The sequence below is a fragment of the Mirounga leonina genome, unplaced genomic scaffold (assembly GCF_011800145.1).
Source record: "Mirounga leonina isolate KUSES-001 unplaced genomic scaffold, KU_Mleo_1.0 Mir_173, whole genome shotgun sequence".
In the NCBI taxonomy this organism is placed as follows: domain Eukaryota; kingdom Metazoa; phylum Chordata; class Mammalia; order Carnivora; family Phocidae; genus Mirounga; species Mirounga leonina.
The window spans coordinates 82,162,099-82,175,024 of NW_023270447.1; the positions used below are offsets into that span (position 1 = coordinate 82,162,099).

The following is a 12,926-nucleotide window of genomic DNA, read 5'->3' on the forward strand; positions in this document are numbered from 1 at the left end:
ATGGATGGATGGATGGATGGATGGATGGATGGATGGATGGATGGATGAATGGATGGGTGGGTGCGTGGGTGGGTGGATGGGTGAGTGGATGGAGGGATGGATGAGGGAGTGAGTGGATGGGTGGGTGGGTGAGTGGGTGGATGGATGGATGGTTGGGTGGGTGGATGGATGGTTGGGTGGGTGGATGGATGGATGACCCATCATCTTTGACATCCCCTCTGTTCCTTCACCAACCGAGGAGTTTCTCGGGATGCAGGACTCTCCGTGCTGAAACCAGGACAGTCTCGGGCAAACCGCAGTGTCTGACAACTGTCTGACTAAAGCCACTAAATTCATCACTAAGAGATGAGTGATACTACTGACAAATTTTCAGGAAGAAAGGGGGCTAAGACAGGCACTGGACTCAGATCGGATGGCTCCTCCCTCCGCATCATCTAAGCCTCGGTCCTTCCAAGGCCCTCCCTCTCAGACTCCGCCCCCTTCTGCGAAGGTCACCTTAGGAAGGCGGGAGGCCAATTGGGCATGCGCCGCGCACGCCGCAACTGCGCACGCTTGGGTTGGCTCTCTCCGCCTTCCCTCCGCCCACTCGGGAAACCGGAACCGCCCCCACTCGGCGGCTCCAACGCGGCTAGCGGGTCCTGGGTGGACGCCGGCTCGGCGCCGCGGTGCTGGGCGGGACGACGGCGGCAAGCGACCTCGGGGTTAAGGGGTGGGGCGCGACGTCAGAAGCCAAGATGGCGGCGGTGGTCGGAGTCTCCTTGAAACGCCGGTTCCCGGTTGCAACGCTTGGCGGAGCCTGCCTGCAGGTGAGGTGCGGGGCGGGAGGGAGCGGGCAGGCAGGAGAGTGATGGAGGCGGCCTGTTGCTGAGGGGGCCGTGGAGGAGGCCGGGAGAGCACAGCGCAAGGCCTCAGGGAAGGGGAGGACCCGCTCCCACTGCGTAGCGCTCGGGTCTGGGCCTGGAGCATCCCTGTCCGTTATCTTTCTGCCCCTCGCCGCAGCTTGGGAGGTTATCAGGGCGAAGACGATTTTTTTTTTTTTTTTTTTAAGCTAAGAAAGAAAAGGGGCGCCTGGGTGGCTCAGTCGTTAAGCGTCTGCCTTCGGCTCAGGTCATGATCCCAGGGTCCTGGGATCGAGTCCCACGTCGGGCTCCCCGCTCGGCGGGAAGCCTGCTTCTCCCTCTCCCACTCCCCCTGCTTGTGTTCCCTCTCTCGCTATGTCTCTCTCTGTCAAATAAATAAATAAAATCTTAAAAAAAAAAAAAGATAAGAAAGAAAAGTTCAGAGAGGGGTCTCGAGATGCCCAAGGTCCCATGGCAAGCGAGTAACACTGTTGGAAGCAGAATTCGAATCCAAACCTTTGGGCTCCAAGCCCTTTCTCTGTCTTCAAACTAGCCCCTGTGGAAGAGACATACCTGCGGGAGTGAGAGGGATGGGAACTGGGAGGCGAGGTCTCCTCCAGGATGCAAGATTGAGGGCTCAGTAAACGGGCTGGACCGGGATTGGGAAGGGAAGAGCAGGGGAAGGGAGAAACGGAGGCAGATCACTCTGTCTCCTGAAGGATCTGGACCCTTCCCCTAGTGGGGGGTTTGCGGGAAAGATTGGGTGCCTTACAGCAGTGTCATCCTCTTAGTGTCCCTGTCTGTAAGGGGCGTACAGCAATACCGAGCGCAGAGTTTTGGCACGGATCCTGTGGGTATAGAGCTTGGCGCTGCCCTTATGTATTTGTTTATATTACTCAGTGTGCGGTGATACGTTTCCCCACACCCCCCTCGTATTTTCAGGAAACCACACACTTCTAATCTATATTGTAAATGGGAATTTTTGTAAGGGGAAGGGAAATTGCCATTGCACACATAAGGGACTTACAAGTCCCTTTCAAATCTGTTTCCTCCTCTGGGCTCCTCAACAACCCCTGCAAGGTGGGTGAATAGCAGTTCTTACCTCCTTTTTAGAAGTTTGAAAACTGAGGCCCGGGAAAGAAAATTTTACTTGTTCAAAATATCATGGCCAAGAACTGGAAGATACAGGACCTAAATCCAGTTTTTTGAACATAGTATGAGAAAAACTCCTAGCACAGATCTGGGCACTGATGAACCAAGAATTAGTTCCTCTCCCCTTCTTGTGCCGACATGAAAATATCTCTCATTCTAAATACTGCTCTGGGGCGCCTGGGTGGCTCAGTCGGTTAAGCGACTGCCTTCGGCTCAGGTCATGATCCTGGAGTCCCGGGATCAAGTCCCGCATCGGGCTCCCTGCTCGGCAGGGAGTCTGCTTCTCCCTCTGACCCTCCCCCCTCTCATGTGCTCTCTCTCATTCTCTCTCTCTCAAATAAATAAATAAAATCTTTAAAAAAAAAAAAAAATACTGCTCTGGCCCTGCAACACAGTGTGTATGGCCTGTCTTCTAGTACTAGCTCTTTCCAATATGCTGTATGTGAACTCGGACAAGTCATTTTATAGTCTTTCTGAAACGGGGAGATAGGGAAGAAGGACTGCCTACCAGAGCCTCAGGTTGGTGTCCTCTGAGCATTAAATTGGTAACTAATAATGACCTTGTTTACCAGTTCCTTTTATAGTTGCTGAGCAAGCAATTAAGTTGTGAGAGCCCCACCAATGAGAGTGAGTTCTAAAGCTCAGGTCCCTCTTCTCTTCCATGAATGAGTTGAGGAGAAGGCTAGTTTCATAGGTCAGTTTCGTAATTCCAGGTGAGGCCGGATTCCTGAGGGCAGAGAAATAGAAGAGTCCTTCCTCTCCACCTCTTAGGAATCTGCATTCATTCCCGTAAAAGCCACCTCAAAAGAATCCAATAATGAGGGGCGCCTGGTTGGCTCAGTCGCTAAGTGTCTGCCTTCAGCTCAGGTCAAGATCCCAGGGTCCTGGGATGGAGCCCCACAGCATCAGGCTCCCTGCTGAGCGGGGAGTCTGCCTCTCCCTCTCCCTCTGCCTGCTACTCCCCCTGCTTGTGCTCGCATGTGCACACTCTCTCTGTCAAATAAATAAATCTTAAAAAAAAAAAAAAGAATCCAATAATGAACTTGGTATATTATCAATAGGTAATATTCAGGTTCCTAGGACTCTAAGATATGGTAGGATTTCTCTTCTGAATTCCTTTTATGCATTAGTCTGCACCAGTGAACCATAGTTCTTGCCTATAGTGTTTAGCTGTAAGGATTAATTGATTGTGTTGCCTTATTCGTCTAGGCTGTGAACAACGTTAGGGCAAGTACCGCCTTCTCTCATTTATGTATCTCATTGCTCTTAGCACTGGCAGGTCTTAGGATACCTGTCTGCCAATCAGAATAATAGAGAAACTGATAATATTGCCAGTGTTGAAAAGCAGAATTACTTTCTGGGCTATGCTAGTCGCCTGACCCTCCGGTTTAATCTTATGAGGTAGATATTAATATTTCCTCCTCTTTATACAAAAGAGGAGATAGAATCAGAGAGGTTAAGTAATTGCCAAAGAAACACAGCTACTAAGTGGTAGAGCTTGGATTTAAACCAGTGCCACTAACACATTTCAGAAACAAGCCTGCACTTTCCGTTTTACTCAGGTTTATACAGACTCCTTTGCCTTCCTCCTCTCCATTTCCACATCTTTCCTACCTCCAAATTTGTGTCTGTTCTATTGAGCTCCAAGCCTGCTCCTTAAGGAAACTTTCCTAAAGAAATAACAAGGCCGGGGCACCTGGCTGGCTTAGTTGGTAGAGCATGCAACTCTTGATCTCAGGGTCATGAGTTCAAGGCCCCACATTGGACTTAGAGCTTACTTAATTAAAAAAAGGGGGGAGCACCTGGGTGGCTCAAGCATTGAGCGTTGGACTCTTGGTTTCAGCCCCACGTGGGGCTCTGCACTCAGCATTGAGTCTGCTTGAGGTTTTCTCCCCTCTGCTCCTCTCCGCACATTCTCTCTCTCTTTCTCTAAAATAAAATCTTTTAAAGGGGGGGGGGCCTCAGATGGTTGGGCGTCTGCCTTCGGCTCGGGTCATGATCCCGCGGTCCTGGGATCGAGTCCACGTCAGGCTCCTGGCCCAGCGGGGAGCCTGCTTCTCCCTCTCCCTCTGCCTCTCCCCCTGCTCATTCTCTCTCTCTCTGTATCTCTCTGTCTCAAATGAATAAATAATTTTTTAAAATCTTAAAAAAAAAGAAAAAGTATTCTCCAAAGTTTGAATCTCAAATACACAACCTCCATCGAGTACATTTAAAGAAATTTGCTAGGGGTGCCTGGCTGGCTCAGTCAGTAGAGCGTGTGGCTCTTGATCTCAGCGTCATGAATTCAAACCCCACGTTGGGCATAGAGAAACAAAACAGAACAAAAAAAAACCTCACAAGGTCCTATGTGGTCTGGCTCTCCTGGTAACTTCCTAATTTCCTTCCCCATTCCTGTCTCACTCACTCACTCCATTCTCAACATTGACCACCTTGTTGCTCCTCAAACACGTGTCCACCTCAAGATTTGTGCTCAGTGTCCCCTCTGCCCAGTTTGCTCTTCCCCTAGATACAGGCATGGCTTGCTCGCTCACCTCCTTCGGGTCTTGCTCAACTGTCAACCTTTTCAGTGAAGTCTTCCCTGGCCACCCCATTTAGAATTGTAGAGTTATAGCCAGGACCCCCACCCCTCCTTTTTATTGTCCTCCCCCCTCCCATTGCACTTATCCCCTGGGCCCACATACTATCGATGTTATTTGTGTGTGCCTCCAGCCACTGTAAGCTCCACAAGGATCAGAATGTACATGTATTTTGCCCTTGATCTCCAGGGCCTAGAACAGTCCCTGGAACATAGAAGCCACTCTGTAATATTTATTGAACAAATAAACAAATGAATAGGTCTGGGCTAGCTACTACCTAAGATCTTGCTAATTGTATGAGTTGAGTGTTCTTAGGTTTGTTTGTGAAAAGGAATTTTCTTTTTGTGCTGTTCTGTTTTGGATTTGCATTTTTGCCACAGACAGAATGAGTAAAGCGTTGAACTTTGCAGTCAAATGACCCGTGTTTGAATCCTGGCTCTTTTGTTGTATGATTTTTACTTTCGTTTTTTAACTGAGAATAATAAAATTTCCCGTTGTGGAGATGTTGTAAAGATTAGAGACAATTTAGTACAGCATTTCACACATGGTAAGGGCTCAGTGAATGGAAGTTTTGTTTTTGTTTTTAGTTTTTTGGTTTTTTGTTTTTTACTGCTACTGGGACACCTGTGTAACAAATTTTTAGATTTCTCTATTGCACGAATTTATTTGTTCTTATCGCAGCTGCCATATTCCTCTGGATTAACTCTTAGTGCAGCCCTCAAGTGAACCACTCCTTCACTTAGAACCACAGCCTCTTCTGGTAATTTTGATTTCCATATCTTCTCTCCTGCTTCCTGTTAGGAAGCATCCCACCCCCCACCCCCCACCCCACCAAGTGTTGTATAAAATATACAAAATGAATTTAAATTAGTTGTTTAGAAAAAGTAACACTTTGGGGTACCCCAAAACTTATGTTAGGGCTCATTGCCTTATAGTACCCTGTTGTGATGCACCCCTGCATTGTTTTGTCTCACATCATTCGTAGGATAAGAATTTAAATGATCTGTGAAAAACCTAATCACATTTGGGGAGATCTGCATGAGCAAGTGTAGACCTTTGTATTTTTGTAGAGTGCCTATGAAGCAGACATAGGTCTTAGGAAGAGGTGTTAAGGTGAGGACCTGTGGCAGGTGGTGGCCGTTCACCTTCAATAAGCCTTTGTGGGAGTGAGACCGAGCTTCCTGGGACTGGATGCCTTTTGCCCTCTGGCAGAACTATTAAAGCAGCCTTCACAACCATGGAACTAGAGTTGGCAACTCCAAAGTCCCAGATTCTTTTGAAAGTCCAAGCTTTCCTAATGTTTTGGCCAAAAAAAAAAAAAAATTGAAGAAGTTATGTTTTAAAGGCATTTTGTCCCTCTTTCTTCTAGCATCTACCACAGGCAAGGCAGCCACCCACCCAACTGTCACACAACCCAGCAGTTACCTTCCTGGGCATTTATCCCAGAGAAATGGAAACATGTTCACAAATATTCATTGTAACTTCATTGTAGCCAAAAACTGGAAACAACCCAGATGTCCTTCAGTGGGAGAATGGCTACACAAGCTGGAGTCCATCATACCATGAAACGCTACTCAGTAGTAAAAAGAAACACTACTTGGATGAATCTCCAGAGAATTATGCTGAATAAAGAAAAGCCAATCCCAAAAGGTTACATACTAGATGATCCCATTTATATATAACATTCTTGAAATGACAAAATTATGGGAATAGAGATGGATTAGTGATGGCTAGGAAGGGAGGGAGGCATGAGGGGTGGGGTGTGGCTTTGATAAGAGCAATACCGGGGGTCTTTGTGGGGATGGGAATGCTCTGTGTCTTGACTGTACCAGTGTTGATGTTCTGGTTGTGGGATTGTACTGTAGTTTTGGACAGTGTTTTCACAGGGGGAAATTGAGTAAAGGATATGATAGATCTCATTATTATTTCTTGTAAATGCATGTGATCCGGTATCTCAAAATGAAAAGTTTAATTTTTTTAAAAAACAACAAACTCTGGATATATACAACACTGTGAATGAATCCCAGAAGCATTATGTCAAGTGAAAGAAGCTAGACCCAAGTCCAATTGCATTTATGTGAAATTCTGTAAAAGGCAAATGTGTAGTGATAGAAAGCACAGCAGTTACAAGGGTTAGGGAGAGGGCACTGATTGTAAATTTAGGAACACTAGAGAACTTTCTAGATGGAAATGGTCTGTCATAATTGTGGTAGGAGTTATACTTCTTTGTTAAAACTCATCAAACTATACACTTAAAATTGGTGAATTTTATTGTAATGAATTATACCTCATTAAATCTAACCAAAACAAGGTGGGGGCAGTTAGCAAGCGGAAGGCTGCTGGAGCAAATATCTTCAGTGATCTTTTCACTTCGTCCACTTTGTCTTAAACGCCACAAGGTGGCGTTAACCAAATGTTCCTGCTGTTTTACAAAATGGAGTTCCTAGGGGGTGCCTGGCTGGCTCAGTCGCTAGAGGGAGCGACTCTTGCTGTCCAGGTCATGAGTTCAAGCCCCACGTAGAGCTTAAAAATAAATAAAACAGAATGGAATAGAATAGAATCCTGCCTTTAATTCCTTAAAAAAAAAAAAAAGATGGAGTCCCTGATGGAAGATGTTCCTTTTACTGCTGATCCTAGCCAGATTGGTAATAAAAGAAAATAACACTTCGCATTCATTCTCACCTCTCTGTATTTCCTTTTCTCATACTGAGATCTGATGTTTATATTTTCAGCCTCACTTAATTCAGGACACTTTTTTTTTTTTTTTACTTTTTTTATTGTTATGTTACTCACCATACATTACATCATTAGTTTTTGATGTAGTGTTCCATGATTCATTGTCTGTGCATAACACCCAGTGCTCCATGCAGAACGTGCCCTCTTTAATACCCATCACCAGGCTAACCCATCCTCCCACCCCCCTCCCCTCTAGAACCCTCAGTTTGTTTTTCAGAGTCCATCGTCTCTCATGGTTCGTCTCCCACTCCGATTCCCCCCCTTCATTCTTCCCCTCCTGCTATCTTTCTTTTTTTTCTTAACATATATTGCATTATTTGTCTCAGAGGTACAGATCTGTGATTCAACAGTCTTGCACAATTCACAGCGCTCACCATAGCACATACCCTCCCCAGTGTCAATCTATACCACTCCATCCCTCCCACCCCACCCCCCACTCCAGCAACCCTCAATTTGTTTCCTGAGATTAAGAATTCCTCATATCAGTGAGGTCATATGATACATGTCTTTCTCTGATTGACTTATTTCGCTCAGCATAACACCCTCCAGTTCCATCCATGTCGTTGCAAATGGCAAGATCTCATTCCTTTTGATGGCTGCATAATATTAATTCCGGACACTTTTTGCCAGCAAGTATGACCATCACATTTCTTGTAGTTACACAATTAACCCTCCCAGTTTTTCATCTTTTTTTTACCAGTTTATAAGAGAACTAGCTGGCCTGGGAGATAGTCTGCATGTGTCTGCATACAAACTGGGGGCTCAGCTGCTAGTTGCTGTTTGGACTGACAGGACACCCACTCTGCCCCCCGGATGGGGCCCAGGGGACTTGGTGTGGCCTCCGCCTGGTGTCCTCCTCCTGGATGGAAGAGTTTCAAGGGCTGTGGGATGGGGACAGCATGTTTGTGTTAATCTAATGCTCAAGTTTTGCTTTTTTCTTTTTTCCCTTTTTAAATTTTATTTTATTTTAAATTCCAGTATAATTTTTTGCATTTTTCTTCAATTTTTCCTAACCATAAATTGAACTGCTGTGTGCAAAGGCCTGGACCAGGTACACTGGGAGATGTAAAATGTAACCTGTTCCATGCTGTGAGTGGTTAATTTTATGTGTCAACTGGGCCACAGGGTGCCCAGGTAGTTGGTCCGACACTCTGGGTATTTCTGTGACGGTGTTTTGGGATGAGTTTAACGTTTAAATCAATAGACCAGGGCGCCTGGGTGGCTCAGTCAGTTAAGCAACTGCCTTCAGCTCAGGTCATGATGCCAGGGTCCTGGGATCGAGCCCCGCATCGGGCTCCCTGCTCAGTGGGGAGCCTGCTTCTCCCTCTGCCTCTGTTGCTCCTTCTACTTTTGCTCTCTCGCTTGCACTCTCTCTCTCAAATAAATAAAATCCTTTTAAATAAATAAACCAAGTAATGTGGGTGGGCCTTATCCAATCAGTTGAGGGCATAAGTAGAACAAAAGGCTCCTCTTCCTCAAATAAGAAGGAATTCCTCCTGCCTGACTGCTTTCAAACTGAACATCAACTCTTGGGTTTTAAGCCTGCTGGCCTTTGATTTAGAACCACATCATCGGCTCTCCTGGCTCATGGGCCTTCAGGCTTGGGCTGGATTTACATCATTGGCTTTTCTGGGTCTCCAGCTTGCCAACTGCAGCTCTTGGGGCTTGCTATCCTTCATAGTCATGAGCCAATTCCTTATAATAAATCTCTTTTTATAAATATATATGTATGTATGTATTTTTTCATATGTATGTATACATGTATATGTATGTATAAATATACACATTGCTGATTCTGTTTCTCAGGAGAACTCTAATACACATGCCCTCAAGGAATTTAAGACATAAAAAGAAGACAGAACCAAGAAGAGACCTGCAAATACTCAAAAATAAATAGGATAGTACAGTGTTTTAGGAACATGGGTTCTGGAGTCAGGCAGACTTGGGTTCCAGTTGTGGCTCCTCTCATCAGCTCATATAAATAGTGGCTTTTAAAATGAGTATGAATTCAAATATGAAACTTTTGAGCAATAGCACCCTTTTTGCAAATCTGTTCTTAGGGGGAAGCTGTTCCAGTGAAGGAGGGAAGGAATCAGAGGCCAGACCTTCTCACCGTCCCTCTCGTAGCAGCCCTGCAGTGGCACCCCGGGGTTCTGGGCTCACGGTGTGAGCTGGCAGAGACGGAATATCCAGGAGCTGGAATAGAATATTCCTTGAGAACAGGACTCAGCTGTTTGTTAGTTCCCTAAATGTAGTCTCTTCTTTCCTGCTATAGTGCTGTGAACTGAATGTTTGTGTTCCCCCAGAATTCATACGTGGAAACCCCAGCCCCCATTGTGATGGTGCTTGAAGGTGGAGCCTGAGAGGGAATTAGGGTTAGATGAGGTCAGGAGGGTGGGGCCTTTAGGATGGGCTTGGCGCCCTTACAAAAAGAGGAAAAGACACGAGATCTCTCTCTCTGCCACATGAGGGCATGGCAAGAAAGCAGCCATCTGTAAACCAAGAAGAGGGTCCTCACCAGACACCAAGTCTGCCTGACACCTTGATCTTGGACTTCCTAGCCTCCAGAACTGTGAGAAACATGTTGTTTAAGCCACCCAGTCTTTGGTGTCTTGTTACAGCAGCCCGGGCTGACTAAGACACCTAATCTAAAAGCACCAGCATCTCGTTACAACAACTACAGTAGCTTTCTACTCGTTTCTCCACATGTTGTCTGACAGTTCTTCCTTCAAGCCAGTGATATTCTTCTCAAAAATAAAGAATGATTATGTCTTCCACCTGATAATTTGTGATAGCCTCTCATTGCTCTTAGGATAAAATCGAAATCTTGACTTGCTCACATCTTCCACTTCCATCCTTACTCAAGCCTCCCTCACTCATACTGGACTTCTCTCGGTTCTCCCAGATGCACTGTGCTCTCCCCGATCTGGGCCTCCACACGTGTTGTCCCCTCAGTTTATACATCCCTACTCCTTCCCCTGATCCCTACTTACCAAGCCACAGCATGAATATCCTTTATGGGGCCTTCCCTGATCTCTTGTACTAGTGTAAGTCTCTGTTGTGTTCTTCCCTCTTTATACGTTATTATGAATATTTAATTTCTCTTGCTGGGGCGCCCGGGTGGCTCAGTCAGTTGAGCATCTGCCTTCGGCTCAGGTCATGATTCAAGGGTCCTGGGATCAAGCCCTGGATCAGGCTCCTTGCTCAGCGGGGAGCCTGCTTCTCCTTCTTCTGCCTGCCGCTCCCTCTGCTTGTGCGCTTGCTCTCTCTCTCTCCCCGTCAAATAAATAAAAATCTTTTTATAGGGGCGCCTGGTGGCTCAGTCGTTAAGCATCTGCCTTCAGCTCAGGTCATGATCCCAGGGTCCTGTGATCGAGCCCCGCATCGGGCTCCCTGCTCCGCAGGAAGCCTGCTTCTCCCTTTCCCACTCCCCCTTTTGTCCCCTCTCTCACTGTGTCTCTTTCTGTCAAATAAATAAATAAAATCATAAATAAATAATTTAATTAAATAAATTTCTCTCTTGCTCATACAAAGTAGATTCTGTGAGGGCAAAGACTTTGTTTCATTATGTGCTATTTCACCCGCCCCCAGTACCATATCTGGTATGTGCTAGGTGCTTAGTATTTGTTGGATATCAAATGACTGCCTTTCTCGGGAAGACTGTGTCAGGAGGCACCTTGGTGGCTCAGTCAGTTAGGCGTCCCAACTTGATTTCGGCTCAGCTTGTGGTATCCGGGTTGTGAGATTGGAGCCTTGCCATGGGCTCTGGGCTCAGCAAAGAGTCTGCTTTAGACTCTCCCTCTGCCCCTCCCCGCTCCGTGCGCTCACGTGCTCTACTCTAAAATAAATAAATCTTGGGGCTCCTGGGTGGCTCAGTCATTAAGCGTCTGCCTTCAGCTCGGGTCGTGATCCCAGGGTCCTGGGATCGGGCCCTGCATCGGGCTCCCTGCTAGGCGGAAAGTCTGCTTCTTCCTCTCCCACTCCCCCTGCTTGTGTTGCTGCTCTCGCTATGTACTCTCTCTCTCTCTCTCTGTCAAATAAAACCTTTTAAAAATTAATTAGTTAATTAAATCTTTAAAAAAACAAAACAAAAAAAAGACTGTGTGTCAGTAATGGGTGGGCTTGTGTCCAGTGTGGTAGTTTATAGTGCCAGCTAAACAGAAGGATTTATCTTGCATTTTTAATATTTTTTTTCCTTCTTGTGAATTTTTTCAATTTCAGGCCTGCCGGGGGGCACAGACAGCTGCTGCTGCAGCTCCCCGAATCAAGAAATTTGCCATCTACCGATGGGACCCAGACAAGACTGGAGATAAACCTCATATGCAAACTTATGAAATTGATTTGAATAAGTGAGTATCTATGTGAGAGCTAGGTATTTGATAAGTGAAAGTGTACTCTTGATCTGATTCAGGGACATGCTTTTCACATCCTTGGAAGGCTTAAAAACAGATCATTCAGTGGCTCTGGAATTTATCATCTCTTTTTCAAACAAGAATGAGGTATGTACCTGATTCAAAAAGATAACCGGGGGCACCTGGGTAGCTCAGTCAGTTAAGCATCCGACTCTTGGTTTCAGCTTAGGTCTTGATCTCAGGGTTTTGAGTTCAGTCCCCATGTTGGGCTCCCCTCTGGGCATGGAGACTACTTTAAAAAAAAAAAAGGACTAATACCAAGAAGATTAACTTTTGAGAAATTCCTTTCCTTTCCCCAAATCAGAGGATGACAAATTTCTAGGAGTATTGGTAGAGCTGGATAGACACCATAAATGTGGCTGGAATGGTGATAGGACAAGATAGGGATGTAGTTAAAATATTAACAGAGATTCGTACCTCTATTATTTTTTCTATTCCTGTCACATCAAAGTGCCACAAACTTAGTGGCTTAAAACAACATCGATTTAGTATCTCCCAGTTGTGCAGGTTAGAAGTCTGGTAAAGGTTTCATCAGACTAAAATCGAGGTGTCAGCAGGCCATGTTCCTTTCTGGAGCCTAAGGGGAAATCCATTTTCTGTTCCTTCGGGCTGTTGGCAGAATTCAGTTCCTTACAGTTGCAAAATCAAGGTCCCTGTTTTCTTGTTGGCTGTAAGCTGAGGGCCACTCCCAGCTTTTAGAGGCCTCTGTGCTCCGTGGCTCATAGTCCCCACCTTCAAAGGCAGCAACAGCAGCTTGAGTCCCTCATCTCTCTCTGAGCCACTCTTCTCTCATCAGCTTCCACCCTGAAGGATCTCCACAGGTAGCCAAAGGGAAGGAAGAATCTAGTGAGCTGGGCTCCAGCTTCCCACTGTGCCACCCCTCCCCTCCCCAGCATAACCAGAACTGCTCTATTTTATGATCTGTTTTATTTGTCAGTGAATAAGTATTTTATTTCTTTTGAGAAGCTTCCATAGTGCCAAAAAAAAGGTTTGAAAACTACTACTCTCAATGCTTTCTTTGACTCTGTATTGACACGTAAGTTCTATTAAGCAATATAGCTAGTTGATAATATAACATTCTTGTCAAGGAGACGATTACCAAATACTCAGCAACCAAAAATCATTAGTAAAACTCAAAGAAAAGGAAATTGTACAGGCCACACTTGATTTTGGTTCAGGTCATGATCTTGAGGATGTGGGATTGAGCCCCA

General features: G+C 45.8%; 1 protein-coding gene across 1 annotated transcript in view; it reads left to right on the forward strand.

Moving 5' to 3' along the window:
- Positions 1-619: 619 nt before the first annotated feature.
- Positions 620-12,926, forward strand: part of SDHB (succinate dehydrogenase complex iron sulfur subunit B) — a 29,026-nt gene continuing 16,719 nt past the window's right edge. The window contains exons 1-2 of the mRNA XM_035019668.1: positions 620-806; positions 11,525-11,652. Of these exons, the coding sequence (XP_034875559.1) occupies positions 735-806; positions 11,525-11,652 (200 nt within the window). The 5' untranslated portion in view covers positions 620-734. The remainder of the gene's footprint in view (positions 807-11,524; positions 11,653-12,926) is intronic.